Source organism: Chroicocephalus ridibundus, chromosome 16 (genome assembly GCF_963924245.1).
Source record: "Chroicocephalus ridibundus chromosome 16, bChrRid1.1, whole genome shotgun sequence".
Classification (NCBI taxonomy): Eukaryota; Metazoa; Chordata; class Aves; order Charadriiformes; family Laridae; genus Chroicocephalus; species Chroicocephalus ridibundus.
The window spans coordinates 2,906,016-2,931,514 of record NC_086299.1 but is presented as its reverse complement, the minus strand read 5'-3'; the positions used below and the strand labels follow the sequence as shown (position 1 = coordinate 2,931,514).

At 52.4% G+C, this 25,499-nt stretch overlaps 4 protein-coding genes across 8 annotated transcripts in view; 2 read left to right on the top strand and 2 right to left on the bottom strand.

Annotated features, from left to right (window-relative positions):
* The window catches only part of TP73 (tumor protein p73), a 29,200-nt gene extending 23,819 nt beyond the window's left edge, over positions 1-5,381 (top strand). The window contains exons 8-14 of one of the 2 annotated variants that reach the window (XM_063353699.1): positions 89-231; positions 665-753; positions 1,089-1,213; positions 1,497-1,651; positions 1,811-1,943; positions 2,786-2,879; positions 4,545-5,381. In XM_063353699.1, coding sequence (XP_063209769.1) covers positions 89-231; positions 665-753; positions 1,089-1,213; positions 1,497-1,651; positions 1,811-1,943; positions 2,786-2,879; positions 4,545-4,865 — 1,060 coding nt within the window. In that variant the 3' untranslated portion in view covers positions 4,866-5,381. The remainder of the gene's footprint in view (positions 1-88; positions 232-664; positions 754-1,088; positions 1,214-1,496; positions 1,652-1,810; positions 1,944-2,785; positions 2,880-4,544) is intronic. The other variant, XM_063353698.1, reaches the window with a different exon arrangement.
* A 903-nt stretch (positions 5,382-6,284) lies between these two features.
* LOC134524053 (myo-inositol 2-dehydrogenase-like) lies at positions 6,285-15,857 on the bottom strand. Of its 3 annotated transcripts, none has more exons than XM_063353696.1 (10): positions 15,731-15,857; positions 14,590-15,233; positions 13,905-14,444; positions 12,805-12,875; positions 12,576-12,684; positions 11,817-11,947; positions 11,407-11,514; positions 10,270-10,388; positions 9,376-9,532; positions 6,285-8,577 (listed from the first exon to the last, which is right to left on the bottom strand). In XM_063353696.1, the coding sequence occupies exons 2-10, from the start codon at positions 15,072-15,074 to the stop codon at positions 8,429-8,431; spliced, it is 1,869 nt and encodes a 622-aa protein (XP_063209766.1). In that variant the 5' UTR covers positions 15,075-15,233; positions 15,731-15,857; the 3' UTR covers positions 6,285-8,428. The 3 variants fall into 3 exon arrangements, 1 of the variants encoding a protein (XP_063209766.1); XR_010073486.1 differs by lacking the exon at positions 6,285-8,577 and adding an exon at positions 9,680-9,949 and having other exon boundaries at positions 9,393-9,532; XR_010073487.1 differs by lacking the exon at positions 10,270-10,388 and having other exon boundaries at positions 8,444-8,577.
* Positions 15,730-17,572, top strand: CCDC27 (coiled-coil domain containing 27). Of its 2 annotated transcripts, XM_063353701.1 has the most exons (5): positions 15,730-15,857; positions 16,005-16,082; positions 16,360-16,572; positions 17,190-17,294; positions 17,408-17,572. In XM_063353701.1, exons 1-5 carry the CDS (start codon positions 15,846-15,848, stop codon positions 17,570-17,572), a joined length of 573 nt encoding a protein of 190 aa, XP_063209771.1. In that variant the 5' UTR covers positions 15,730-15,845. The 2 variants fall into 2 exon arrangements, with proteins under 2 accessions (XP_063209771.1, XP_063209770.1); XM_063353700.1 differs by lacking the exon at positions 15,730-15,857 and having other exon boundaries at positions 15,990-16,082.
* A 323-nt stretch (positions 17,573-17,895) lies between these two features.
* LRRC47 (leucine rich repeat containing 47) lies at positions 17,896-25,352 on the bottom strand. The gene is made up of 7 exons (XM_063353697.1): positions 24,649-25,352; positions 24,128-24,574; positions 23,261-23,377; positions 22,884-22,999; positions 20,753-20,855; positions 20,240-20,329; positions 17,896-19,287 (listed from the first exon to the last, which is right to left on the bottom strand). Exons 1-7 carry the CDS (start codon positions 25,312-25,314, stop codon positions 19,048-19,050), a joined length of 1,779 nt encoding a protein of 592 aa, XP_063209767.1. The 5' UTR covers positions 25,315-25,352; the 3' UTR covers positions 17,896-19,047.
* Positions 25,353-25,499: the final 147 nt, after the last annotated feature.

Below are 25,499 nucleotides of genomic sequence, written 5' to 3'. Positions count from 1 at the left end.
GTTTCCAAGCTGGACCGTAATGTGCCGGACTGAGCCGCGATGCGCTTCCCGAGCAGAAACAGGGTCACCAACTTCTCTCTCCTCCCAGCGGGCAGGTCCTAGGAAGGAGATCGTTCGAGGGACGGATCTGCGCCTGTCCCGGCAGAGACCGCAAAGCGGATGAAGACCATTACCGAGAGCAGCAGGCCCTGAACGAGAGCGCAGCTAAAAACGGCAACGCCAACAAACGCAGTGAGTCCCTGGCCGAGAGAGGGAGGGGGGCGCAGGGTGCTCCTGGCCAGCAGCCCTTTCCCGCTCGAAGCCACGCGATGCTTCTGCCTCAGCTCCTTCCCCATCGCACCCGAAATCACTGCACTCCGGATGTTTGGGCTCAAATCCACATCCAGACACGATGCTTTGATTTTCCTCTGCTAAATCTAAAGTCTCATAAGCAGGACCCGCTCTGTTTTCCCAGAGTGCAAAGCTGTTTGTATGGAGCTTTCATATCCACGTATATTTCCTCTCTGTTATTATCACTAATAAAGGGGCATCACCAATGCCAGAAGCCAGGGGAGCCGCCAGCATCCTGCGTGGCTTGAGCTTAAATGCTGCAGGGAGCCAGGGTGCTCCCCGCCGCGTCCCGGCCCCCGAGAACAGCGCGGTAACGCTCTTCCCTCCCTTCCAGCCTTCAAGCAGAGCCCCCAGGGCATCCCAGCGCTGGGCACCGGCATTAAGAAACGGAGGCACGGGGAGGAGGAGATGTATTACGTGCCCGTGAGTGTCGGTGAGCTGCACTGGTTGAGGGCTTGGCTCGGGATGATAGTGGCACCGTCCCCTCTGCGAGAAGCGCGCTGGGGATGCGATGCTGGGCACGACGGGGTTGCAGGGTCTCCTGCAGGGTGGCAGCGACGGGGGCTGAGCACAGACCTCGAGCACAGGAGCAAAAGCACCTTTGAATACCTGTGTCCAAGGGAGCCCTGGACCCCCAAACAGTCCCTGGCCACAGCGACGCTGCACCTCACGCGGCTGGGTGGAGAAAAGGGGCCGCGGGGAAGGTGGCCGGGTGGGAGGGGAACCAAGCGAAGTCCTGGGCTTGTTCCCTCCTCCAGGTGCGAGGCCGGGAGAACTTCGAGATCCTGATGAAGATAAAGGAGAGCCTGGAGCTGGTGGAGCTGGTCCCGCAGCAGCTGGTTGACTCCTACCGGCAGCAGCAGCAGCAGCTCCTGCAGCGGCAGTGAGTGCAGCTGGAGCAGCCCCCGGGGCAGGGGGAGGCTGGGAGTAGCCCGTGGCCACAGCCCCGCTCTGGGACTGGTCCCGTGGCTCGCAGCATGGCTACCACACGCCTCGTGCTTAGCAAGGGCTGACAAGGGCTGCGGAGCCGCTATGGGTGCAAAGCAGCTCCTCCGCTGCCCGGAGCCTCGGCCGGGGGGTGGTGGGGCGGCGGGGACCCCCGGGTTGCTCAGGGCGGCTCCGTCCCGCGCCGCAGGCTGAGCACCCGCTTGCTTTCCCCCGAGCAGGACTCAGCTGCAGACCCCGTCCTCCTACGGGCCCGTCCTTTCGCCCATGAATAAAGTTCACGGCGGGGGAATCAACAAGCTGCCCTCCGTCAACCAGCTGGTGGGGCAGCCGGCGCAGCACGGCTCCGGCTCCGCGCCCGGCCTGGGGCCCATGGGTAAGGTCCTCGGCACCGCGGCGGGCGTCACGCCGTGCTCGCAGGGGCTCTTCCCACCCCTCGGACGCCGGGCTCCCTGCCGAGGGAGCGGGTGGTCGTCCCGGGGCGGGGGCGATGTCTAACAGACGTGTTTGTTGCGCTGGCATCGCCACTGCCCAGGACCCGGGATGCTGAACAGCCACCCCATGCAACCCAACGGAGAAATGAACGGCGGCCACTCGTCCCAGCCCATGGTCTCCGGATCACACTGCACCCCCCCGCCGCCCTACAACCCCGACCCCAGCCTCGTCAGGTAGGGAAGGCGACCGCGGCCCTGTCTGTCTTGTCCTCTGACGTTTCTCGCTGTTGTCCCTCACTCTAACCGTCAGATCTGTCTAGCAACTGGTCAACTGGCCACTGGTCCCAACTGAGAAATCACTGCTCACGAAATCTCATCTCAGAAACCAAAGCCCAGCTACCTACCAGTTAGAAACCTCTATTGCCCTCACATGCCTCTACCTGGGTACTCCATCCTCGCTTAATTAAAAATTAAAGGCATCCGAACGAGAGTCTTTTCCTGCATGTCACGCCGGCCTGTAGCTTTGTGAACTGCCCCTTCCCCTTCCCTCCCGGCGCTGCCTGGAAAGGGGCCCCCGTGGCTCACTTCCAGCAGGGATGCGCCCACAGGTCTGCGCCCACTTTCCAACGCTTCGGTCTTTAAGAAAGACCCCGGAGGTTCCGACAGACGCCCCACCCACGCAGGGGGGCTCTGCGGGCGGTTTACGGAGGGGCATGAAGCCGTAGCCCCTGCGATGTGCAACCCCCCCCTGCTCCACACGGCAGGGACCGGCCTCGCTGCCCGCACCGGGGCATGCCCCCCCCGCGCTCCGGTTATTCCCAGTAAGTTACTCAGCCGAAACCTCCGAAGAGCAGGAGAAAGATTGCAGTTTTAGGAATGAACGTCACCCCATGCTTCACTTTGGCTTTAGTGGCCACGGCGGTGGCACTGGGGATGGCGACAGGCAGAGACGACGGGCAGCCCGGGGCGAGCTCCGCCGCCCCCCACGTCTCAGTGACCCCCCGCACGGCGGTTGCGAGCACAGCTTTTATTCATGAGAAGTTAACGCCGCTTTATTTTCCAAATTTTTTCTGCAGTTTTTTGACAGGATTGGGGTGTCCAAACTGCATCGACTATTTCACCTCACAAGGGTTACAGAATATTTACCACCTGCAGAACCTATCCATAGAGGTAAATGCTTTGGGGAGATCTGTTCTTACCACTTGTTTCTATCGGCTGTCGATCTGAAAAGCAAGGACAAAACCGTTTGAAAGGAAAGGGAAAACCGTGCACCAACCTGCCACGCAGAATATGCGCTCCCAGGGTTTGTGCCTTCCCTTGGTGCACCCTTCTGGTCCTCGGGATTTGGCAGTCGCTCAGCCGTCGGTAGCAGCCACGAGAGTCTCGATTGGTTCTTCCAGACTGCCAGAAATAAAAGAGCCACGAGATCCCCAGAGCAGACAACGGGTAGATTTTCCACCTAACACGGAAAACCCGCCCGAGCTGCTCAGCAAAATAACCCAGAGCCCCCTGAGCCCCCTGAGCCAGCGGAACACCCCCGGGCAGTTCAGGGAGGTTAAAATCGGAGCTGATTTTACATCTTCCCTGTTAATCTTTAAGGTAAAAGAGGGTGAAATAAGGGAGCTGAGCCCAGGGCACTCGTGCGAGGGAACCCTGGAATGACATAGCCCAGGTCAGGCAAAAGCTGGTGCGAAAAACAGCGGAGGGAACAACGCTGGAAACGCCTGAGCTCTCGCGGAGCATCGTCCCTCCGCTGCCGCCCCGGTCAAAGCGCAGCCTCTGGGGGATGATGGCGCGGGCGGCACCGGGGCAGCGGCTTCCCCAGCCGTCAGGGTAACGAGGAGGAGGGAAAAAAAATAAAGCTTAAACCCTTTGAGCTGTAGCAAGCCCTGTAAACCCCCGAGCTGGTGTTTTGGCCGAGACAAAGCTCCTGCCCCGATGCCGTTCTGCCCCCAGGCAGTTTGTAGTCGCCGTGGGGAAGCGAGACCAGGCTGCGGCGATGCAGCTCTTGGAGACAGGATGATTTTTCATTGGTAGCTGGGGCCAGTTGTGTAACCTTAGCCTGGTTTTGGACCATTTTCTGAACTAACTCCGTGACCGTCTGTCAAAGGAAAGGTTTGGTAAGGCCAAAACTTGTCCCAGCCCGCTGAGCTGTGTGTCCGAGTCGGCATTTGTTATTACTAATTGCGTACTCGCTGTCTGCTCTGGTTAACCCTCACGTGAGTCTCTGTGTTCCGCATTAACATGGGTCTCTGGCAGCTCTCGCTACGACGGTGATGGCTCTGGTGCAGGGCCCCCGGTCCCGAGGTTATCCACCTCGTCCGGCTTTACGACCGCAGCCCCCGGCGTCGTACCCGCCTGCCGTTGTCCCTGCCGGTGCGTGACACCGGCCCCGCGGCAGGCGCCGCTCCAACCTCCTGGTCCAGGACCGGAGGAGAATCCAGCCCGGCCGGCGGCTGCTCGCCCGGGCGAACACAGCAGGACGCTTCACACGCTGCCCCGCGACCTGCGTCCAAAGGGGAAAGGTCCCCCCCCTCCCACTTTCACATCAGTTGGATGTGAAACCACCCCAAAGAAAAACAGAAAAAAAAAAATTTTCTCACCTGCAAAGCTGTGTTGGGGTAACTGGCCGTTGGTTACGAATGAGAGATCGCCCGTGGGGATGTGCCCGTGGGCTTGGTGCCGTGGCCAGGGGAGGTCCAGCACCGCCACCGCCGGGTGCTCGGGCACCGTGCCTGTGTGTCCCCCAAAGCACGAGCTCGGGGGTCTGGGGCTCGCTCCCGCCGGCGCGGTCCTGTCCCTGCCGGCCGTGCCTCAGCGGTGTTGTTCTTCCAGGATCTCGGAGCACTGAAGATCCCGGAGCAGTACAGGATGATCATCTGGAGGGGGCTGCAGGAGCTCAAGCAGAGCCACGACTACGGGGCGCAGCAGCTCATCCGCTCCAGCAGCAACGCCTCCACCATCTCCATCGGCAGCTCGGGCGAGCTGCAGCGGCAGCGCGTCATGGAGGCCGTGCACTTCCGCGTGCGCCACACCATCACCATCCCCAACCGCGGCGGGGCCGACGAGTGGGCAGACTTTGGGTTCGACCTCCCGGACTGCAAATCTCGCAAACAGTCCATAAAGGAAGAATTCACGGAGGGGGAGATCAACTGAGGGTCTCCAGAAGGCAGCAGCGAGAGACCCGGGGGGGGGAAATGAACCCCTCTATGAAAAATATTTTCAGCCTTGGGTGTCTGGAAAAGTGTAATTTTGTTGTCCAGAGGGGAACTGCGAGCGGTGCGAGAAAGAAGGGCCCCGAGCCACGAGAGGACTCGGCGGTGGCTCCGGCAGAGCTGGGGGGCGGCGGGCGGCAATGGCAGCTGACCCAACGCCGCCGGGGGGGGGGGGCACCTGCTGGTGCTTCACAGCGGTTTGTGTTTTAACGGAGGGTCCCGCAGCCGACGGACGTGGCGTAGAGACGTTTTTCTCTTTGTGAGACCAGCCTTGGTTACTGCTTACCCACCCCCGTTCCGTATCTCCGTGGTGCCCAAACCCGCCGGGTCTCCATCGCCGCAGGAAGGACCCAGCCCTCCCCCCTGCAGAGACCCCCGCCAGCGACTGCCACGCACCCCCCTGTCCCGAGGGACTGCCAAAAAGTACCCGTCTCCTTCAGTGCTTTGTAGAGCAGAAAAGAACCTGTTTGTCACTTCCCGACGTGTTCATGTACTTAAATATTTGTGTATATAAATAAGCAAATGTACATACCGTATACTCATTGTGCTGTAAGGAAAAAAAGATTTATTTTCATGTAAGCTATAAAAATTGATAATTACTCCTGAGACGCTACAGTGTCAAGTAAATTAATTTCATGTTTTCGCATGTAAACATGCAGAAAATCATGTCTCCAGCCTTATCTATTCAAAATACAATTTTTTTTCCTCCTCCAAACACCTTTCACGCAGTTGCAGAGGGGGCGAGCCTGCGAATCCTCGGGAAGTCAGAGGCCTGGATAATCCCTCCCTGCTTCCATCGGGGGAGTTTTGCAGACAGGTAAAGCCTGGGGAGCAGGAGGTGTAAATTTGACCCCACTTTGGAGCACGGAGCTGGACGAGGTAACCACGTGGTGAGCTCTTTCCAGTTTTGTTTTCTGGTTCTGGTCATTTTTTTCCAGGCATAATTTGTCTGTTGATTCAGGCTGGAAAAAAACCCTCAGCAGAAAGCAAGGGCACAAGCAGGAGTGTCCGTTCCCTCCCTCCCCTGCTTGTGACGGCGACAGCCCACAGCGGGTCCCCGAAAGGCCGGTCAGGGGCTGCCACTGCATGGGGGGGGCAGGGAGCTGCTCCATCTGCCCCCGCAGCCTTGGGTGCTCCGGATTCCGGGCAGCCTGAGGGAATCCGTGCAGAAACAGCGCTGCCTGGCACCTTTCCACTCCTGCATCTCCTCCCTGCACCGCCCCCGCGATGGAGACCTCCAGAGGGCTGACCTACAGCTGTTTCCCATCTCCCCGCGGCTGGGGAAGGAGCTGGGAGACCCTTGACGAAGCCCTGGACCCTCGAACCAGTAGAGCCAAAGAGCTGAAGTCCCAGCTACGACGTCCAGGGCTCGCCGCAGGGATGTGCCGTCTCCTCCTTGCAGGTCAGTGCCGGCGGATCACGGGGAAACCGAGCGTGAACTCCGTAGGTGAGGATCCGTACGTGCCGTAACAGCATCCCTGGGGCCCGGGTCCTCCCTCCGCCACCCTCGTCTCGGTGTCCAAGGGCAGCTCCGAGCCCCGGGCACGCAGGAGGGGGTCTCTGCCCCCCGGCTGATGGGCTCCGCTGCTCTCCCCCCCGGGGGCCCGCAGGCGCCAGCGCACCCTCCTCCGGGCCATCCCACCCTCCACACAACACCCATTAGGAACCCGACGCCTTTGGCGCTGCTGAACTGTGAACCTACGTCCTACGATAACGGCTAATGAAAGCACTTTAACGCTTTAAAGGTTTTGAAACAATCATTCACGTTTCCCATGTTAACTAGGGCTTCTTCCGGCAGTATTAACTGATACGCTCCAACCACGGTATGAGCAGTATTTTTTGTAATGTTATCTTTGGAAAATGTGTTATTTTTATAGCCGTGGTTTCTCTCTTTTTTTTTTTTTTTTGGTAACACAATAAAAGCACCTGTGGGAATTACAGCATCTGGCAACTAAAGTCTCGCTTATATCGCGCGGAAGTGCCCTCCTACCCCAGCGTCGGCCTTAAAGCGTAAGACCTCGAAAGCCCTGACGTTACTTTGCTTCATCAAACAACACGAAGCTACAGAGACGCAGAAAATAGAGAACGAAATCAATAGCAATCTTTATCTTTAAGACACAGCTTTTCGGAGTTTGAAAAATTATACCGTTAAGAACAATTTCCACAAGAGAACTGTCTTTAGTTATAAATGTCACCGCTATTTCTAGTTGTAGTAATATATATTGCATACGTAGGGATTGGAAATTGGCTGAAGTACAGAATCTTGCAAGAAGTGTCGTTAACAGGCTAACACTCAAGGCAAGAACATTATTTTAATACAATAAAAAAGGCTTTCGACTATCTTGAAAACTGGCGTGCGAGAACCAGACAAGAGCAGTCAAATCTACACATCTGCAACAAGCCCAACACGAGAATACAAAGGTACAAAGGACCTGGCTGAAAAGCACTCGCCTGGTGTTGAAGGCACGATCTTTTCCTGTGGTGTACGTTCCAGATCTGCCGGACTGTAAAAAAATTACCTTTAAAATACATAACCGGATGCCCTTCCTACACTCAAAGGACATGATTATGAGTTCAGTTTTGCTACTAAAATGTTAACATACAACGTTTGCATTTCAGCGAGGAAACGAGGAGCCTCCAGAGAGCTCCCTTGCTGCTGCAGCGAGTAACGCCGGCAGCGCTCAGCCGGGCGCGGAAGAACCCGCCCAGCAGCCGCCTGTCTCCGTAACAGACCTTGTACGGGGCCCCTGGACAAATTCCCAGATCGTATTTGGAAAAACCCCTTCAATAATGCAGTGTTTATTACTGAAATGCCCACGTGCGTTGCTCCTCTACGGAACAGCCTTAATTTATAGCCGCGCTATGAAGTCTCTCATCTCTCTAACGTCAGGTTGCAGAACTCCCTCTCTGCTTTTCCATTGCTTTTCCCCACCCCTCAAGAAAATTAGATCGTAACTTCTTTTCAAAAAGATTTAAAAAACCCAGTAAAAACAAAACAATAAATAGGAGGCCCAGAGGCGCGTTCAGCGCAGAAGTCACATTCCCGCAGGTACTGAAGGGAAACGAGCACGGACCAGACGGATGCTCCTGTATTTTTTTGGAGCATTATGTCATCTCGCTTGCGAAGCCGCCAGGAAAGCCGACCACTTGCATCGCTCCCATCACGGCTGGTGGTGGTCTACACCACCTTACCATGGCCCCAGGAGCATCACTTTTCTCCCGGGAAAGCGGAGCTCCACGGCCAGCAGAGCCCTCCAGGAGGAAAAGCCGCCTGGGTGAAACTGCCCAGAATTTCCCAAGGGCTCTGGCTGATGCACTAAGAAACACCCGCAGCCTCAGCGCCGAGCACTTTTTGGCTCAAAAGTGCCTCCGTCTTCTGGGCATTCCCGGCGGAAACGTCCAAACCACAAGTCTTATCATAAAGTCACAGTGGAGACATCGCTAGGTGGGAAGAGCTCACCGGAGCACAGCGTTATCCTTCACCGCAGGAAACAGCGGCGCGCGTCACATTATCTCAGTCTTGATTACAGATGACTCTATCGCCTCGTTTCGCAAGTCAACGGCGGACCCGTTTCTCCAGGACTGTTCAGCAGCTGCGGCGACCTGAATCGTCCACAGAAACTGCTCTTTGGTTATCGCGGGGGGTTCCTTGCCTGCAGGGACAGGAACGAAGCGCTGGATGAAACCCGTATTATCATCTGCTCTGCCTTTCAGCACGTCGCCACCCACCGCGGCATCCCGCTTCAGCTCCCACACCTGGGGCCTCAGAGTTCAAAAAAAAAACGTTTCAGCCTCCTCTCCTTCCTGTCCTGTGACTAAAAGCCTGTATTTTTGGCAATGCAGCCAGCAGAACAGAAATATTTTTATTCCTGCTGGGCAGCCAGGCCTCGAGACGAGGCTCTCCTTGCTGCTGGAAATGGCTGCTTTCTTCACAAATGCCAGCAAGGTCCAAGGTAATTTTCCCTCCCAATTTTCTTCTCTCTCAGAGGAGTTTCAGATCAACACTCATCCCTCACCCGTCTCACTGACTTGAATGTGAGAAAAGGAAGCCGAGTCATTCCTTTTCACGTACCGTGCCAAGGTTAGCTGTCTGCACTGCCATCGAAGGACCAGCTCCTCCGGAGGCTGACTGCTCCACGCGGGCTTTCACCCACCTGCAGGCACCGCCGCGCTCTCCCGCATCCCCCGAGAACACCAGCGCTCCTCAGGGCAGCAGCCCAGCCCGCGAAACCCCGTGTTTGCTTACGGGAAGCTCGCTCATCACCTGCACATCACCGCCTTAAACTTAACCACGGTGAATCTCATTTCCAGTTTTCACACCTCCTCATTTCTTTTTGGGGTTTCAGGCACAAACACCGAATTGCAATTGCAATTGGAATAGCTTCCGAGGGAAGTTTTTGCTGAAAGCAAACCCAGAGCAACACTAGCCATTAACGTAAGCTTCCTCCTACCTTTCAGGGTTCTCAGAAAGTGTCGAAAGAGCTCCCTGTGCGCATCTCTGTAGCGGTCAGCCTGGGTCTGGGAGTAAAGGGATACCGAAGTCCCATGCTCCGTGATCCCCAGAGGATTCCGATTATCCACCCGCAACGTTCCTTGAGAACCATGAACCTGCAGGGAGGCATCAAATCGGAAAGAGAACAAGGTTTTTAAGTTATCGTACTTCCGATCCTGAACACCTGGCTACTCTATAGAAGCCCCGGTTTGTACAACCAAGAAAAAAGTAACTTTTGACATTAGGAGTTAGGACTGGCATACCCGCTCCTACGCATCAGACACGACAGAAAGTCCCAGGTACGTGGTGTAGTACAGTGGCTTCCACTTATGTGATACTTCTGCTTTTTATTTTTCCACCTGAGCAAAGCTCCTCTGTTAAGTATTGAACAGACAATGCCTCCCCAAAGCCAGCCCACGCGTCTGTTATAATTCATGACTTTAAGAATTTACAGACACTTTGCCTCCGAGTTTACACTTTTCTTCCCCTTTAAGTATCCTTAACTCTTGGCTTGCCATAGACCTAAAAACACCCTGGAAAGACAACAAAGACAACATTTCAGCCTCGGGAGAGCTGACGCCAACTCCTGCTCTAGTATCATTGCATGCGGCTTATAACCCCAACAGAATGCATGTAAACAGAGGCAAAACTCGGGTAACAGAAGAGAAAGCGGACTGTGGCTTAAAGACAGACAAGCAATCCACTGCTGCCGAGGCACCGAGGTGTTTTGTGAAGCGTGCCTGCAGGCGTGTGCAGGGGCACAACACATATCGCCCCACGTGAACACACCGAGGGTGAGACTCGTGCCAGCCTGTGGTGTCGCGACAGACTCGACTTAAAAGTAAGAACGCACCTCTAGTCTCTGATCACAGCTTTTAGTGCAGTGCTGACTGATGTCCAAAGTAACAATTGCTCCGCTAGGAAATTTCATGCTGACCGCTACAGTGTCTGCATCCTTCAAGTAGGCCATATCTGAGTGACAAAAAAGGCACTCGCTCACACCAGGAACAGCAAACCAGCAAGTACTACGACTACAAAGTGCTCGTCTTCCCTTGAGGGGCGACACTGGCTCGGCAATACCTTCAGACAGGAAGCAACGGCGACAGCAAAGCGCCTTCTGCAACGCACACCAGCTGCTTTACCTTTATCAGCACTTCTGATGGAGAACAACGAGCTCTGCAGAGACACACAGCCCCGGGCCTGAACTCCCCCTTCCCAGCCCGTGGCTCTCCCTAAGGAAGGCTTCCACTTCTTCCCAACACATTTGCCTGTGCAGCTCATTCAACCAAGACCAGGCAACTTCCAGCATGTAGCTAGGACGAGGCAGATGGTACAAAATCCGCCCTGGGGCATTTTGTTTGTTGCATTTCAAGGCTTTACCATAGGTTGTAACATTGCACACTACGCCTTCTAACAACAGCCAGGCAAGGTTTGGCGGCAGCTGCAATTACCTTAATTAAAGCTTCGCATTTCCATTTTAAAAATGGCAGCTTCCAGTTTTATGGTTAGTTTAAATTATTCTGGTAACCCAGAGCGTGCCCATCAGCTTGACACAATCCAGAGTAAATTCACATCTTCAACTGTGCCGAAATCAACGGGAAAGTGCCAGAGAAATCAGAGAAAGCGAAGAACTGGGGAAGACTGCATTGACATTCTTGTAAGCACAAAGCTGGCTCGCTATTTTCTGCGCTCTGGTTTTCAAATGGCAAACTTGATATCCCTCAATTGCCACACAGAGTAGAGTTCAGTGATACCTCTTCGGCAACCGCTTCACATCAGCGGGGAACTGGCAAAATTCAGAAATCACGGCTAAATACCCTGTTTACAACTCCTTGAGAAACTTGCCTTCTATTTTGCTAGACTATTTCTGCACCTCTTGTATGATGGAACAATTCTGTCATGGCTACTGTGCTCTCATACACCCTTTCTTCCCAATTTTAGCACCAAAGTCCAGAGGTACTCAATAAAATATCAAAAGATTTATTCTTACCTGCACAGAACGCATGCCCCAGTGAAAATATTGTATCTGGTGCACTCTCTCCCAACAACAAACTGACAATATCTATATCGTGCACAGCAGCATTATAAAAAATTCCACCTGGAAGAAGCAAAACTGTGCATTAAGGTCTCCACATTTAGAACCTACAGTCCATGCACCTTTCTGAACTGCACTGAAATTGATATAAAAAGCCCCCTCTATCAAAGGAACTAATACTAAAAGCAAACAAAAAATGCAACAAAAATAAAGACTGGTAAAGAAAATGCTCCTCAAAATAAAACCCATGCATCTTAAGGCTACGCAAACATAGGGGACTTTCCATCAGAACATGGGACAAGATACATTTCTGGATACACGTTCAAGTTTGAGAACCAATTTTTCAGCAGAAAGCTGCTCAGTACCTGATGTTTTTAGGAAGCTCAGAGACGCTGCTGGGTATATGCTGCTGATGGTGGATATCCGGTGGATCCTCCCCAGTGCCTGGCTGTCGCGGACTTTCTTGTACAAGAACTGCAGCGCTGGGTCAAAGCGCCTTCAAAGAGAAAGAAGGGCTGTGGCACAGCGTTTGGAAGAGGAGGAGGTCACCCGGGCCACCGTTACTGCTGCGGGGCACAAGGACCCCTCGACGGCAGCCAGCGGGGAGCATACGACACGAACCTCACCAGACAGACGGGGTTAGACACCGCTTTCTCAGTTCAGACACTTATTATGTATGAATTTTGCTTCTTGAAAACGAGCCTAACATCTGCACTTGTGAAGACTTAAACTAACAACCTTAATGACAAAATTGCAAAACCTCAAAAGGGCTGCAGAGATGTGAACCCCAACTGCCTTTGGCCATTCTAAAAAAAAAAAAAAAAAAAAAAAAAAAAAAAAAAAAGAAAAAAAGGAGCTTTCACATCTTGAAAGCTTCATCATTTGAGTTCCACTAGCATCCATTCAAGTGAGCATTTATTTTAAACTCATGACAGCTAGATTTTATCTCCATTAAGCATGAAGAATTAATCCAATCCAATTAACTCCCAGATGAACAACGTTAACAAGCAGCAGTGAAACTAAGTTTATTTGAGGACAAATTCAGGACAGCCTGAGGAATCAACGCTACTTTCAGACACAAGCTTCTTAGCAAGTATAAATGAGCAGAAATATGCTGGTCTTACTTGTAGAATCCACACACCAACGGTCTTCCACATCTGTCAGCTTCATCGAAACAAGCTTCTGCCGTCTGCCTGTCAAAACTGGGCAGCCTCTCGCAAAAGACACCTTTTCCTGTGCAAAATGGAACAGAACACAGGACTGGAGGCAGGACACAGTCTGCACAAAATGTTTTTATCTTGCGATAACACAGAGGTGTCGTTACAGCCTAGAAATTATGTTTGTTCCTCTTACCCGCTCGTAAAGCATCTATTACAACCTCAGAGGCTTCTTCAGGTGGTGAACAAATAATGGCTCCAGAGACTCTGCCGAAGTCAAAAGAAAGATCTTCAGCGAAGACAGGGTTTTTACCAGAATGAACAACGCTCAAAAGCTCCTTTCAGTTACAGTCATGTTTCTAAGAGCTGCCTTAACCTTTAAGGAAGAGTTAAAAAAAGATGTAAAATCCCATTGCTCTGGAAGAGCCTGTTATGTTATAAAAGGAACTCGGTACCTGTTTGTAAGGATGAAATATGGGATGACATACATAGATTAAAACCACAAGTGGCACAACGGAATGGCACTGCTTTTTGTGCATCTTAGAGGAAAAAGTCTTATAAAGGTGTCCTTTGAAAGCGAGTTAAATCCTGAAATCCTGCTAGTTAACACATACAGTGAAATTGAAAGTATTTCTGTGGTAGAGCTCCTGAACAACTGATTGGTGCATCTTAGCTTATTATCATTCTTTAGTTTCTAATATCAAATCCATCTTTCTTAAAAGCTGCCTTTCGCTTTTGCAATGATATTTAAAATACTGGTTTGAGAACTGACTGTAACCACATCACTAGATGCTACTTGTTCAGTTCAACTGCAAAGCAAAACGCCACAGTCTTTCTGATTTACAGCAACCCTCGCTTATCTCAAACAGTTTCAAAAGAGACACCTACGTCAGCCAGCTGCTCTGAGGCAAGGAAACTGGCAGGCAGCAAGAAAGTGTGTTGTTTATTGCTCTACGAGAATGGGGGAAAATAAATTTTTTTATATATTTCTTAACAAAGCTGCCTGCAACTAAACTCCCCTGAGTTTCCATCAATTCTGGGCACGTAAGTCAAGCTAAGCTTCTCAGGGACTTCTGAAGCATCTACGACATACTACATAAGGCTTAGCCTGCAACAGCCCCTTGGTCTCGCCCTGTTCCAAAGTCCCGGAACACACATGGGGCCAGACAAGCACAGTCTGGGTCCACTACAGTGCAGTGGCGTTTTCCAGAGTGGAAGCAAGCCTCGCCCAGAGACACTCGCCACAAGGCTGGCGGGAGGGAAGCAGCACGCACGGGAGTTAGTGGTGGACAGTACCGCTGATCGTTGAGCGCGATATCGGCGTCCTGCTGCCGCAGCACCCTGGTGCCAGCCAGGAACTCGGCGCCGAAGGCACTCTCCACCTCCTCCAGCTGATCCTCCACAACGTAAAGCAGGCAGCAGTTATTTTCCTCCATCAGGGTTTGAAACAAGGCTTTATTAACAAGCCCTATGCCGAAGAGGGCAAGGCCGACGCCGCTGCCACGCCGTACGGCGGGTGCCAGGCCATCAGAGGCCTCAGGCGCAGCCCCTCTTTGGCCAGCCTGCTTCGAGGGGGCAGGCGCGATCCTCATGTGGAAGGCGGCAGGCGCCGAGGGGCGGCTGGTGGAGGTGGAGGGCGTCGGGTCTTCCCGGGGGGCGACTGCGCTTGCCAGAGAACCGGCAGCAACGGGGTGGTGGGGAACCAAGGGCTTGTGGTAGGAGGGCGGCGAGGGGACGATGGCGCTGGTGCCGGCGAGGATGAAGGAGGGCTGAGAAAGCAGGGAGGGCGCGTCGAGCTGCAGGGGCAGGCCGCCGCCGCCGTCCGCACCTGCAGAACTGGGTGAGACAGAGGGTTGGGGTGAGGCGCCGCCGCTCTCCTCTCGCCCAGCGAGGGCCGGAGGCCCCGCGGTCCGTCCCTGCTCCCACACCGGCAGCCGAACCGCCGTGCGCCGGGCAGGGAGCGGCGGGGCCGGGCACTCACAGGAGCAGCGGGGCGCGCAGGCCGTGCTGGCGGAGCAGGCGGCGGTTGCGGTAGTGGCGGCCGGAGGAGAGGTGCTCGAGGATGCGGTCGCGGCGGACGCGCATGGGCAGCTGGCAGGAGGTGCAGTACAGCGTCTCCACCACCACCGCCGCCTCCCCGCCGCCGCCGCGCTCCAGGAGGTGCCGCTTCACCGCCAGCTCCGAGAACTCGGCCGCGTAGTCGTGCAGCGTCTTCTTCTTCCGCCCCATGGCGTCGGCCCGGCCCGCCCCGGAAGCGGAAGCGAAAGGCGCGGCCCCGCCGCCGCCGCCGTTGCCTGGCAACCGAGCGCGGCCCTGCCCCGCCATGGCCGGGGGCACCCACCGCGCCGGGCCCGGTGCCTGACAGAGCCGCGGAGGGGAAGAATCGCCCTCCCGAGCGGACACCGCCGGCTCCGACCCCTCCGCTCTCCCCACAGGAGCCCTCGCCCCTCTCCGCAGCGCAGCCATGGAAGGAGCGAGCCCGGGCGGAGCGGCCCCCGACGGCGCCGGTGCCTGCGGGGTCCCGCAGGAGCAGGGGGCGAGGCTGGCCGAGGGGCTGAACGCCGTCCGAGAGCTCCGAAGGGAGCTGCAGAAGGCGAAGGATGACTACAACATGGCCGCAGGTACCTGGGGAAGGTGCCCAAAACCCCACCGTTATCGGCATTCATCTTCCTGCCATTCAGCTCCTTTTACCAAGGAAAATTTCTAGGTTAGGGTGTCATGAGGGCAAAACCTGCTTTCGATTGCTGCTTACAGAGTGAAGCTGGGATGCCACTTGGTTTGAAAACACTTTCCCTCTCCCCTTCGAAGTGAGGGGCGCGAGGAAACCCAGCAGGGAGAGCCCCAAGCAGCAGCATCCACCACCACTTGGGCACTTCGTAACGGGCTCTACTGCTCCTCAGAGCAGCTCCTACCTCACGCAATGAGGTTAAGTTTAACACATATCACAGCAAAGTACTACAAAATGCATTATCAACCAGCGTCCCTGTGGCTGCAGCATTAACTCCACTCAGGGTCTATACTCGGACGGTTACAAGAGCAGCTCTGCTTACGCTTACCTGAAAAAGGGAGCTTTCGGCAGGGATTCGGTTTGTGTAACAGTTGTATTCCAACTTTACAGGTACCATCTCTTCCTTGCAAAGACAACTGGAGATCCAAGAATCCCAGCTTCGGAGAACCACATCTGAAAAGGAAACGCTCCAAAGGAAACTCAGAGAGCAAGAAAATCAGCTACAAGCCATGTCTACCAAGGTACCATACCACCCTGAGAGCACGGTGGCCATCAGTGTTAGGAGCCGGCGGCAGGGAATTTGGGCTTTATGCAACAGTTCCCTTCCTCCTCGACAGGAGCTGCACCTGTGAACTGCAAAACTGAAGTGTAAAATGTTTTCTCTTAAGATTTGCAGTCTGAGTGAAGAACGGGAACATGACGAAATGATGATGGCAATAGAGAAGGAGAACTGTAGTCTTCGACAGGTAAATTTGCTGCAAAGCCACTACAGAAAATCCTGCTACTAGCTGCTTAGTTGTGCTTGTTTTAGATTTGGGGGCCTTTGACACATAAAACCCTATTCAGTCCAGTAGTTTTAGAGAAAATGGCAAGCAATAACAGTTACCAGTACTGGCAAGGTTGTTAGTCTCCAGACTCTGCCCAGGAAATACAAGAAGCGTTTGGACCAGCTATTGGGAAGATGCGGCCAAGCCTGCTCACTTTCTTCCTCGCTAGAACAGCTTGATTTATGTATCTCCTCAGGCTGTTACAGAACAAGAATCCAAGCTGGCCGAGCAGAACAAGCTGATCGGTGAGTTACAGGGGACCGTCAGCCAGCTACGGGCAGAGGTTCTGAGCAGCCAGCACCACATCCACAAGCAGCAACAGGCGCAGCAGGAGATCCAGAGCCGAGCCGAGGCACTGCAGCACAGGGAGCTGCAAACCAGAGTGGCACTCGAACGCATCACCAGCAGGGTAAGTGTAGCCTCCCTCACTTCAGACTGCTGCCTCCTTCTTGGGAGATGCTTCAACCATTTCGAGCAGAGAATCTGAAAGCTCAGAGATGTTCTTGGGCAGAAGCACAGCGGGAGATGCATCAGAGCACTGCAGTCCTTTGCTCTCAGGGCCCGGCTTCCCTTTGCAGCCATGAGGCCAGAGGAGCAGGAAACTCAGTCCATTTGCTTCCCAGCTTTTTAGCGTGCAGTTCTTGTGTCACTGACAAAGCAAGCAGGCCCTAAATACCGGAAGCCCTTGAGAAACTCGAGTTCACAACAGATCTCTAGATTTCTAATATCCTTCCAGACTCAAAGTAACAGATATCACCTTAAAGCCATGTCCTGCAGGCATACGTGCCTGGTAGCAAGCACAGAGCCCAATACCTGGGTAAGGGACTTGGTCCACCCAGAAACACATCATTATCACGGTGAAGCCCAGTCAAACTGACAGTCATTTCACATAAACAGACTTTCCATTTCATCAGCCACTAGCACTTTGTCCAAGTCTGACAGTGTAGTCTCTGTAAATCCATGCAAATGCCAAAGAATTGTGTAAAAAGCCTAAAAACACCTATTTCTTTCCTCTTTTATCAAAAGTTTGAAAGATATCGAAGCAAAATAATTCAGGCTACCTTCAGTACGGCAGGCAGCAAGCCTCCCCAGGCAGAGGTCACGGATGAGGAGGTGCTGGAGGCAATGCAGGTACGTGGCTCTTTCCAACTCTGCTTCCAGCAGCCAGTGCGGGACTGATGAGATAAGAGAACACTTTGCAGTACTGCTGTCCACCTGATGCTTTCCACATCCCTAATTTTCAGAAAATAATTAACGAACGGCTGGAGTTCCATCAGATGCTGAAACAGAAGGGTGTCAAGGTCCCATCGCTCTACAGCATCGACACGTCTAGTCCATCGCCTGCCAGTGCTAAGGGAAGGAGGAAGAGTCCCGCAAGGCACCTTTCAATGCCTGAAAAGCAGCCCTAGCAGCCGAGTCAGAACATGTCACCAACTTCAGGCTCCTGCTCCTTGGGTTTCAGATGGTGACTTACTAACAAATTAAACTCATTTTACTAAAGTCAAGTGCTGTGGGAATATCTAATTCAATTGTTTCAGCCAACTCAGAGCACACTGTAAATCACTGGTCTGTAGAAACATTCGATTTCACAGGGAAGCTTGAAGCACTACTAAGGACTACTTGGCTACAAGGAGCTAGAAAATGTTAAGTTACCGTTTTTGCAGTACACAATAGCTGCTTTGCCAAGTTTGTATGGTCACTTGACTGGAAAATTCACCAATGGCACAACAAGTGACGGTGACATATGACGACAAGAACTGTTTTATTTTTCCATTCAATATGCAAGTCCTAACACGTGGACGTATTTGACACAGTATCCAGAAGTTCAGTTAGAGCTCTGTAGAATTTTTAACTGAAAAAAGGCAATCTGTAGGTTGCCCTAGCTTATGGAGAGGTTTGCATTCATACAGGTAGCAGCCTGGATGTAAAAGTCACCCACAGACTGCAAAGATGAGAACCACTCAAACCGCCTGTATTTTGGAAGGCGTCCCCAACACTCTTCATGTGGGAGTGTGACAGAAAGTGCAGGAGCTGGGCAAGAGTGCTGTGTTCTGGGGAGACAGGGAGCTCCAGCAGCGTCAGTGTAAGGCAGCGTTAGCCCTCTGAACGGAACTGAACTTCATGAGCGAGAATAAATTCAGTGCTCAATCGACAGTAACCCAACGGGTACACAACAAGGTCACTACAACTGGTATTTCCACAAGGATGGATGACGGCTCTAAAACACACTGGGACACGCAAACCCCTGCAGTCAATTCAACTGACTTCACTTAAAAATGGAAGCTGTGTTAATGCCTGAATACAGAAACCATCACTTTAAAACTCATTCCTCAAGTTCTGATGGCAATTAAATTTTCACGATTACTCCAGATAAGAAAGTAACGTTATGCAGAATGAGATGTTAGCGAAGTAGTTTTGCGTTCTGTCTTCAGTATTGGTACACAGCATGCCACTTTGTTTCAATGCTGTCACCTACTGGTTTTCTCAGTTTAGCTGCCAAAATAATAATCCAGCTGAAACACAGCAGGAAGAAACAGTGATCTTCCAGGAAAACATGGCTGCACTCATTTTATAAATGCTAAAATGTCACAATGATTTTCTCTACCAGTTAATGCACTCTGACTTCCAATACCTTCTCTGCCTTAAGCTTGCGTTTGAAGATGCTGTTATCTCTACCTAGTCAGAACACCGATGACGTTCTATTAAGGCTGAAAGAATGCAATACTCCTTGCCGTAGCTTCACCAAACTTGTAAGTTTTTACATACCAGGCAGGATGCACTGCATCTTTGCTTAAAAAAACCAAACCACCTCACTGTGTACAACTTGCGTTGTTGAATATGGCAAAAAAAAAAAAGAAGTATAATTTCTTAGCTTTGATAGCTGCTAACGTATTACAGTCAGAAGAGAGGAAACTGTGGTTAGGTCAGTTTTTGAAGGATAAAGTACTTTCAGGTTTCCATCTGTGTCCACCACTCGAACCTGCTCCACTACCAGCGGCAGATTCATCGGCTGTACGTTTTGGCTGGGGTTCAAATTCACTGGTCCACAAAGAGCATCAGATTCGTTATCCGAGCCCGAGTCTTCCTTATTTTCCAAGGTCAATCTGTTCAGTTCTGCAATTTTCTGTTAAAAGCAAAATACAGAAAACAAGATCAATTCTACGGCTACGCCCTCAGAGCAACTCCCAAGTTGCTTCCAAGGTGTGGATCTGGCCAGCCTCTGGAGGAACGTCTGCACGAAAACATTCTGCAGTGGGTTAGAATCAGGAAAGTGAAAGGGATTTTGATGTTCTCACTCCTCTGCTCTCCAGGAGGTCTTGCTCCTTCTATGCGGTTTAATTTTTTGCATTTAACACAGAACTCAGGCTTGGCCAAAGCACGGGATTCTAAGCGAAAAGAGCCTGCTGTAGGATCAGCACCAATGAGACTGCTTTCGGCCCATTTGAAATTGTCTCTGTTACCACCTTGTGTCAGCTACACAAATCAGCTGGCCTTCACCACTGTGTTCTAAAGGTTATGTTAACTGGACAAGAAAAAATACATTTATCTTGCAAAATATTTAACAGCACGCTATCCTGTACTCACCATATACCAAGTTTTACTCCTTTCAGTAAGAAAGCTTTTATTAAAGCATGTTGAACAGCATTTAATGAGACTGTCCTGCTAATAATAAACTATCTGAAAGATAATTGTGTAATAATGATAGGACCTAGCAAGCTAGTTGTCAGGCAGGCTGAGGTGAGAAATCTCCCTGAAAGAACTTATTGGCAGCAATTAAAGCCATAAGATCACTAACAACGGGAAGGGGTTAAAAGTCAAGCCATAAATTTCCAATTGTGGTAACACAACATTATTTACCCTGGTGAGTTTTGAGGTCTGCCAGTTAAGTCGGGATACAAGAATATAAAAACCTTTTGCGATATGTCAAGAATGGAAGAGTAACTGAAAGAGAAGGAATAATAACACTACTAAAATAAAAATCAACTTCTGTATTCTTCTCAATACATGTGAGCAATGAAACATTTTGTTAAGAAGCACGCCTAGAAAAGACGGGATTATTTTACTGAACTACTTACCAGAATTAGCATGTCCATGACGTCTTTGCATATCTGTAAACTGGTATCGCTTGTCACTTCCAGAAACAGATCACGGGTTTGTTTTCTAATCTGTAAGAATTCCACAGGTAAAGCAGTAAGGAATCCCAGCACACACAGTCACTTGGCAACATGTCGATACACAGACCGAATGAAAGGCTTTCATTTAGTTCAGCCAGAGGCAAAGTACTGCCTTTCTCTACAAGCCAAAACCCATATTCTTGCCCTTCAGAAAAGCCACCTCTGCAAAGGCAGCCTGGTGCCTTTGGAACAGCCTGCCAGAGCTTTACAGATTCCAAAAGGTAAAAATATAACTCCAAGATCCATCTCAATCTGGCAGTCTAGCAGGGAAGATTCAGGCTTTGAAGATTTATATTTGGAATGCAATCACAAGTTTCACAGAACCACGCGTATCTTTGAATCTGGAGTTAAATATCTCTCAGTAGAAAGAAACACTGTTTAATTCTGATGAACGTATTTCCACTAACAGAGTACCTTTGTTTTCTCGCTATTGGTTATTGGTGGGAAAGAAATCACAACGCCTTCGGCATCCACGAGACATGGATAGTTATCTTTGCCATCCAGTAACTGGAGATACCTGCCAAGAAAAACAAAGCAGCAAAAAGTGAGCAACCGAAACGGCAGATGGACACAATGGCAGAAAATGGCAACAAAAATGAATGTGTTCCCGAGCTACCATGTAGCAAAAACAGGAGTCCCAGCAGAAACGGTGCTGTGGTGATGCAGCTGAGGAAAGCCACCAGCTGCTGGAAGTGATGGGCCAGAACCACCAGTAACTCACATTTCAATATCCACGCTGTTGAAGTAGACAGACACGCTTCTATAGTCCTTTCAGAGATCCCGCTGCTCAAACAGGAAAACCAGAGTGCGCTGTCTGATTCTTCCAGACAGCTAACTGAATTTTCCCTCTGACCTACTCTGGTGACACACGGTTCTGCCACCACGTACTTGGCACATTTCCCCGGGCCGTGTGAGCGAGGGATACGGGCGCTGATCTCTGCATGAGCACTAAACTCCGCTTTATAGTTCATCTCTTACTACGTGCAGATTTACCGCACCTCTGGTGCGTGACGTACACTCCTTTCTTCTTTCCTTGACTTTCAATAACCCAGACCACGTGTGCGAAGTGGGTGAGTGTGCACAGGGACAATATAACGCTTTGTGCATACAGGTGTAGGAGATGTGTTTTCTGACCATGCAAATCAGTTGATGAGTGCTTGAGGGGGAAGGTAATATTTGCTATTCACGTTTGCACCTGTTACTTATGAGGCTATGCATTTTAAAAGAGGCATGTCGTTTTTCTCTGCTGTCTGTGAGTTGCGCAGTGTCATTGGGATGTCTATAACCCTGGCGTTAAAACGACATCCCTTTTACCTCCAACTCTTTGCATCCGCAAAAAGCGCATTGGCCCTAATGTGGTGCTGTTTCCAAAAGCCCGATACTGGGGCTGCATTATAAAACACTTCCATAAATATTAAGTTTCATAAAATAAAGTATTCCCCTTGAAAATATTAGGATTTCAAAAGAGTTTAGAAGCACGTTTCTTCATTCAGTGCAAAACAGACGTACAGCTTTGTTGTTAAAGCCAGATAATAACTGACCTATATTTCACATACTTTCATTTCTAAAAGTTGACAAAGGCAATGTGCTCTTGAAGCTGATAAGAGCTTGTACTGGAACTGTGTTTAAACTTTTTGTGGTGGTCCTCGTTGCATAGGTTCTTTTTACAGAATCACCGAATCTTCAGAGTTGGAAGGGACCTCTAGAGATCATCTAGTCCAACTCCCCTGCTAGAGCAGGATTGCCTAAAGCACATCCCTCAGGGCTGCATCCAGGCGGGTCTTGAAAATCTCCAGAGAAGGGGACTCCACACCCTCCCTGGGCAGCCTGTTCCAGTGCTCTGTCACCCTCACTGTAAAGAAGTTTTTCCGTGTATTTGAACGGAACTTCCTATGTTCCAGCTTGTGCCCATTGCCCCTTGTCCTGTCACTGGGAACCATTGAAAAGAGCCTGGCTCCGTCCTCCTTCAACCCACCCTTTAGATACTTGTAAACATTAATCAGGTCCCCCCTCAACCTTCTCTTCTCCAGGCTAAAGAGTCCCAGCTCTTTCAGCCTTTCCTCATCAGGGAGGTGCTCCAGTCCCATAATCATCTTGGTTGCCCTACGCTGGACTCGCTCCAGTAGTTCCCTGTCCCTCCTGAACTGGGGAGCCCGAAACTGGACACAGTACTCCAGTTGTGGCCTCACACAGTGCAGAGTTTTGAACCTCAAATAACAGTTTCCCTTCTATTTGCTATTCTAAAAAAGTTTATCACCTCTAAGAATAACTCATAAGACAATAATTTGCTCTTGATGCAGCTAGAAGTAACGGAAGGCCCTCATCATCCTTGTTTCACTCCAGGTTACTCTTTACGCATAAATTCAGCCCAGTGTTTTTCATCTCAACTCCTAAAAGCTCATGCTGGGTTCGTTAGGCCCATCACCGCTACAGAACGTGCTCCATAATACACCTGAGCACACTTTCTTCAGTGCTGCTTTTCCATACAAGTGTATGTTACCAAAATCTGCCTGAAGAAAAACCGACAAGAGATCAGAATACTGACTTGTGCAACCCAGAAACATTCTGACGCTTCTTCTGCTTCCTCTGCTCCTCAGCTTCTAACTGCAGCTGACGGAGAAGGTCCTTTGCCTTGATCTCCTTTCGACCCAGCGGCGTTATCTGCACCATACGAGGAAAACAAACATTTGAATGTAAGAGTGACTCAGACACCAGGGTTATTAAAACTCTCCTGCAAGCAAGTCAATAATTAAAGCACACTTCTGTATGCCGTCATTCCTAACACCTCATTCAGTACGGAAATACGCTTTCTATTTAACGTGGACTACTACGATCACACTGAGTTTAAACCTGTTTTTCTACAGAGTTCCAGAAAGCAAAAGGGAAAAAACTGGAACGGCCCAGTGATGCCGCTGGCCCTACCTTCAGTTCATCAGGAGGCTGAACATCATACAGCAGAGGACCTTTGATCAACTGCAAGTCGTGGGTGGCAATTGTGGCTGCTGTCCGCTTCTCGCAGATGTCTTCGTGCAGTTTAGTCTAAAAGAAAGAATGCCATCAAAATATACCAAAAATATAATGATTTATTCCTCCTAGGGTTCAGATTCTTCTATATTTAATGTTTGTAGCATTATCAGCTACTTGACTAACTCTTTTGCAATAAATGGAGCTCTTCTCTTCACCTGCAGAACAATTTTACCTGAATTATAACCCAAACGTAAAGGCCGTGAGGCACAGCACATGATGTGTTTCTCAACTGGGAGATAAACAGTTTTAAATCAGACAACAATCACAAATACGCGAGTCTTGTAACCTGAAAGAAGCCAACACCTGCCATCTCCTGGACAGGCAAGCAGCATGCTGGGGAAAGCCTGTGGTTACCGTACCCGGGTTGGAAGGTTTGGCATGCAAGAGCGTTTTAGCTCAGATGAGGGAACCTGGGGCCAAACCAGGGTACTTCTAACGTGGGCACAGGTTTATTAGCAGTTCTCAACAGGTTCCACAGCACTAACAAGCTGTTGTTACAGAGGCAACGCAGATGCACATGTGTTCATCGCCCTCTCATGGCAATATCTGAGCTCCTATTAGCTCCTTCAGGAAAACCAGTTTTGCTTATTGCAGACTGAGGAGACAGCACGTCACCCCACCGTACTCTCACCGCCTGCTAGGTGACAAGCTCGCCCGAAATTTCAGAAACTTATCTGCTGGAAGGAGTCTAGAATGGTCCATTTCCAACTCTGCTAGCAAGGTTCCCATTGCAAACGAGTAACACAAGACTGCAGCGCTTACCTGCGCCGTCAGGAACCTCTTCAGAGCGTTTCCCGGCTTCAAGTTGACTCCCTTCAGCACGCAGCACACAATGAAAGGTCGAACATCTTTGACGCCTGGGGTCGCTTTAACCACCAAGGGCACTGGGTTTTCGGAGATATGCAGGACCTTCACCAGCAGCTTGCTTGCCTCCTCCAGCTCGTCCTGCTCGCCGTCCCTGCCATCTTTCTTTTGCTGCTTCTCCCTCTTCTTCTTCCTGGTCTCCTCTCTGGCACTCTCGGCCTTCCCCTTCCCACGGCCGCCGGCCCGCAGGTATTCCAGGATGGCCTTCACCTGGCAGCCGTTGACCATCTTCTCCAGCCGCTTGTCCTTCAGCTGGTTGCCCCTGAAGTTGGCCTCCTTCAGGCGGGGGCAGTCGGCCAGGGCAGCGGGCAGCTCCCGCAGCTGGTTGTTGCCCACGTCCAGGCTCTGGAGGAGACAGAGAGACGGGGATCAGCGGCGGGGACGCGGCTCGGGGCGGGGGGCGTCGGGGCGGCTCCCACCTTGAGGGCCGGCAGGGCGGCGATGTCGGCCCCCAGCTCCTCCACCTCGTTGTCGGCGGCCTCCAGCCGGCTGAGGAGAGGGAAGGGCCCGCCGGGGAGGGCGGCCCCACCGCCAGCGGGGGGCAAGAGCCCGCCGGGCAGCGCCCGCAGGCGGTTCCCGGAGAGCAGCAGCGCCTGGAGCTGCGGGGCGGCGCGGGCCAGCCCCGGGCCCAGCTCCCGCAGCCGGTTCCCGCTCAGGTTGAGGCTGCGCAGCTGCGGGAAGGCCGGGGCCGCCGCCGCCTCCTCCTCCTCCTCCTCCTCCGCCGGCCCCGCGCCCCCCAGCGCGGCGGGCAGCGCCTCCAGGCCGTTCCCGGAGAGGTCGAGGAGGCGGAGGGCCGGCAGCGGCCCGCCCAGCCCCGCGCCCAGCCCGGCGGGGCCCAGCGCGTTGCCCCGCAGCACCAGCGTGTGCAGAGCGGGCAGGGCGGCGGCCAGCCCTGGGCCCAGCTCCCGCAGCGCCGCGCACCCGCTCAGCTCCAGCGACTGCAGCAGCGGCAGCGCCAGCAGCGCCGCCGGCAGCCGCCCGCCGCCCGCCGCCACCCGCTCCGCCACCGCCGCGCCCGCCAGCGACAGCTCCCGCCGCCGCTCCCGCCCCGCCGCCTCCAGCTCCGGCCAGGCCGCCGCCGCCATGGCGCTCCCCGGCCCGCCCGCCGCCGCGCAAGGCCCGCCCCGGCCCGCCCCGCCGCCGCCCCGGGATGCGCAGGGAGCGGGGACCCACCGCCATCCCGCCTCCACCGGGAATAAACCGGGGGCCGGGCCGCGATCCGCTCTGCCCGATGGCGCAGAAAGCGACACCCTTAAAGGCAGAAACCCGG

Coding starts and splice junctions, on each gene's coding strand:
- LRRC47 (XM_063353697.1), bottom strand. CDS start 25,314: ATGGCGGCGGCGGCCTGGCCGGAGCTGGAGGCGGCGGGGCGGGAGCGG. Junction 24,575..24,648: donor CCGCCCTGCCGGCCCTCAAG/GTGGGAGCCGCC, acceptor TGTCTCCTCCAG/AGCCTGGACGTGGGCAACAA. Junction 23,000..23,260: donor AGCCTCCTGATGAACTGAAG/GTAGGGCCAGCG, acceptor CGTATGGTGCAG/ATAACGCCGCTGGGTCGAAA.
- LOC134524053 (XM_063353696.1), bottom strand. CDS start 15,074: ATGGCTGCGCTGCGGAGAGGGGCGAGGGCTCCTGTGGGGAGAGCGGAG. Junction 14,445..14,589: donor CTGCGCGCCCCGCTGCTCCT/GTGAGTGCCCGG, acceptor TGTCTCACCCAG/TTCTGCAGGTGCGGACGGCG. Junction 12,876..13,904: donor ATCGCGCTCAACGATCAGCG/GTACTGTCCACC, acceptor TGACTTCGGCAG/AGTCTCTGGAGCCATTATTT.
- CCDC27 (XM_063353700.1), top strand. CDS start 15,990: ATGTTTTCTCTTAAGATTTGCAGTCTGAGTGAAGAACGGGAACATGAC. Junction 16,083..16,359: donor AGAACTGTAGTCTTCGACAG/GTAAATTTGCTG, acceptor GTATCTCCTCAG/GCTGTTACAGAACAAGAATC. Junction 16,573..17,189: donor TCGAACGCATCACCAGCAGG/GTAAGTGTAGCC, acceptor TTTTATCAAAAG/TTTGAAAGATATCGAAGCAA.